The 1934-nt window shown below is 57.5% G+C and overlaps 1 protein-coding gene across 1 annotated transcript; it reads right to left on the bottom strand.

The window, feature by feature from the left end:
- Positions 1–1386, bottom strand: LOC136982203 (uncharacterized). The gene has a single exon (XM_067278638.1). The coding sequence runs from the start codon at positions 1384–1386 to the stop codon at positions 1–3; it is 1386 nt and encodes a 461-aa protein (XP_067134739.1).
- Between the last annotated feature and the right edge of the window lie 548 nt (positions 1387–1934).

Here is a 1934-nt window from a genome sequence, read left to right as displayed (position 1 = left end):
CTAGGTGAAGCGGCCGGTCTTATATATGTACCGCTCAAGGGCTGAGATGTGGTGGCGCGGGTCTAAGCCCGCGTGAGGCCAGTAAAGTTGGCTGAGGTGACGAGTCTGGTGCAGATCCAAAGAGAGGGCTTGGCCCAACTCCCGACGGGCCTCGTTGTACGCCGGACACACCAGCCAAAAGTGATCGGGGGATTCCTCCTGCCCACAGTGCTGGCAGTCCGGTGAGCGGCTAAGGTGACGAGAAAAAAAGAAAGATTGAAGAGGTGCCGTATTTGTACGTAGCCTCGCCAAAAGCGATTCCGCACGGCGCGAGGAGGCCAGATGGTAGGGCCAAGGGGAGAACGGCCGGAGGTGCTCCCTCCCCTTGTGCCGGAGAGCTGCCGACCAATTGTCGGTGAGGGCGAGCACGATCTTGTCCCTGTTGAGCCGTCGTAGGTCTCTCGGGGTCAGGGAGCGGCGCCAGGAGCCAGTAAGATCGGCGTGACTGGCTGCCCTATCGGCCGCTTCGTTAATCTGAATGCCCGAATGTCCTGGGATCCAAACGAGGTCCAGGGGGGCAGGGAATCTGCTGACCATAGATGCAATGTCTGAGATGATGGCCGTCGAAGAGAAAGAGACGTTCGCGATTGCCTGCAGAACAGAGCGGCTGTCTGAAAAAATTACAGTCGGACGATTATATTGGGAGGCGATCGTCAGCGCTCGCTGAATCCCGATAGCTTCTGCCGTAAAAACGCTGCAGGCGTCGTGGAGGCGCCAAGTCTCCCGGATACCATCGTTCGGAATGACGATGCCGATCTGAGTCCTGAGAGTAGTTTTCGAAGCATCGGTACCGATGCAGTACCTGTCGTACCATAGTTTAGCGTGGAGCTCGGAGTAAAGGCTTATCAAGCCCTCGGCGTGGTCCGCACCCGCTGCGGACCACTCATTGAGGTGGATCTTGGGCCGGACCTGATCTGCACACGGGGGGTGGAAATTCTGGCGGTAAAGGCTGGCGACCGGGAGACTCTCATTATCGAAATGGGTGAAAACCCGGGCAACATAAGGAGACTGAAAACGGCGCCAATGGTGAGAGGCCAGACTGGGAGCCGCCTGGAAAAGGTGGAACAGAGGGCTAGATGGACCCCGAGATAAGTGGGTTACCGCATGCGCTATTGCTCTATGACGAAGGCGAAGCTGAAGCGGGATATACCCGGTTTCCGTGTAGAGGGAGATCAGGGGGGTCGATTTGGGGACCCCCAGCGCGGTACGAAGGGCCTCGTGTAATGGGCGCTCCATACGGCTAATGCTGGAGGGCGGAGCCCCCTCCAGGAGCGGGGCGCCAAATTCCGCCATTGGGCGAAGCACCGAGTAGACAAGGCGCAAGAGGTCGGACGGTCCGAGCTCCATTCCGGCGGGAAGCAAAGTATTTTAAGTAGGAGCAGGACCGCGTAAGTTTGGTCCGGAGGAATTGGGCATGGTTGTCCCACGTGAAAGTATGAGAGAGTTGGAGGCCCAAGACCCGGACTACCCTTTGCTGGGGGATGGATCCCGAACTGAGGGTGAAAGATAAAGGTGAGCGATTGGTTTTGGCCGAAAAAGTCGATTGACGCGCTCTTGGTAGCAGAAAAGGACATGCTCCACCCCGACGCCCAATGTTCCAAGTGGTCTAGAGCTTGTTGGGCGCGGGCGTGGGCCTTGGTAGGGCTCGAGCTAGCTGAGAGAAGAAAGATGTCATCGGCATATACTATCACCGAAACATCCGGTGGAATAGCCCTCCAGAGATCGGCCATATATAAGGTAAACAGGAGGGGGGCCAGTACACTCCCCTGAGGGATACCTTGCCGGAACGAGGTGGGGATGGGAGAGGATTCCACGCCAGCGAACCTGGAATTGGCGGTCTAGCAGAAACGATCTAAGCCAAGAAAGAAACCTGCCCCCAATGCCATAAGACCGGA

Source organism: Centruroides vittatus, unplaced genomic scaffold (genome assembly GCF_030686945.1).
Source record: "Centruroides vittatus isolate TY-2023 unplaced genomic scaffold, ASM3068694v2 contig_817, whole genome shotgun sequence".
Lineage (NCBI taxonomy): Eukaryota > Metazoa > Arthropoda > Arachnida > Scorpiones > Buthidae > Centruroides > Centruroides vittatus.
Note: the sequence above shows the minus strand (reverse complement) of the source record. Positions and strands in the feature narration are given on the sequence as shown.

Bases quoted from the DNA above. Each gene is read 5' to 3' on its own strand.
- LOC136982203 (XM_067278638.1), bottom strand. From the start codon at position 1,386: ATGGAGCTCGGACCGTCCGACCTCTTGCGCCTTGTCTACTCGGTGCTT.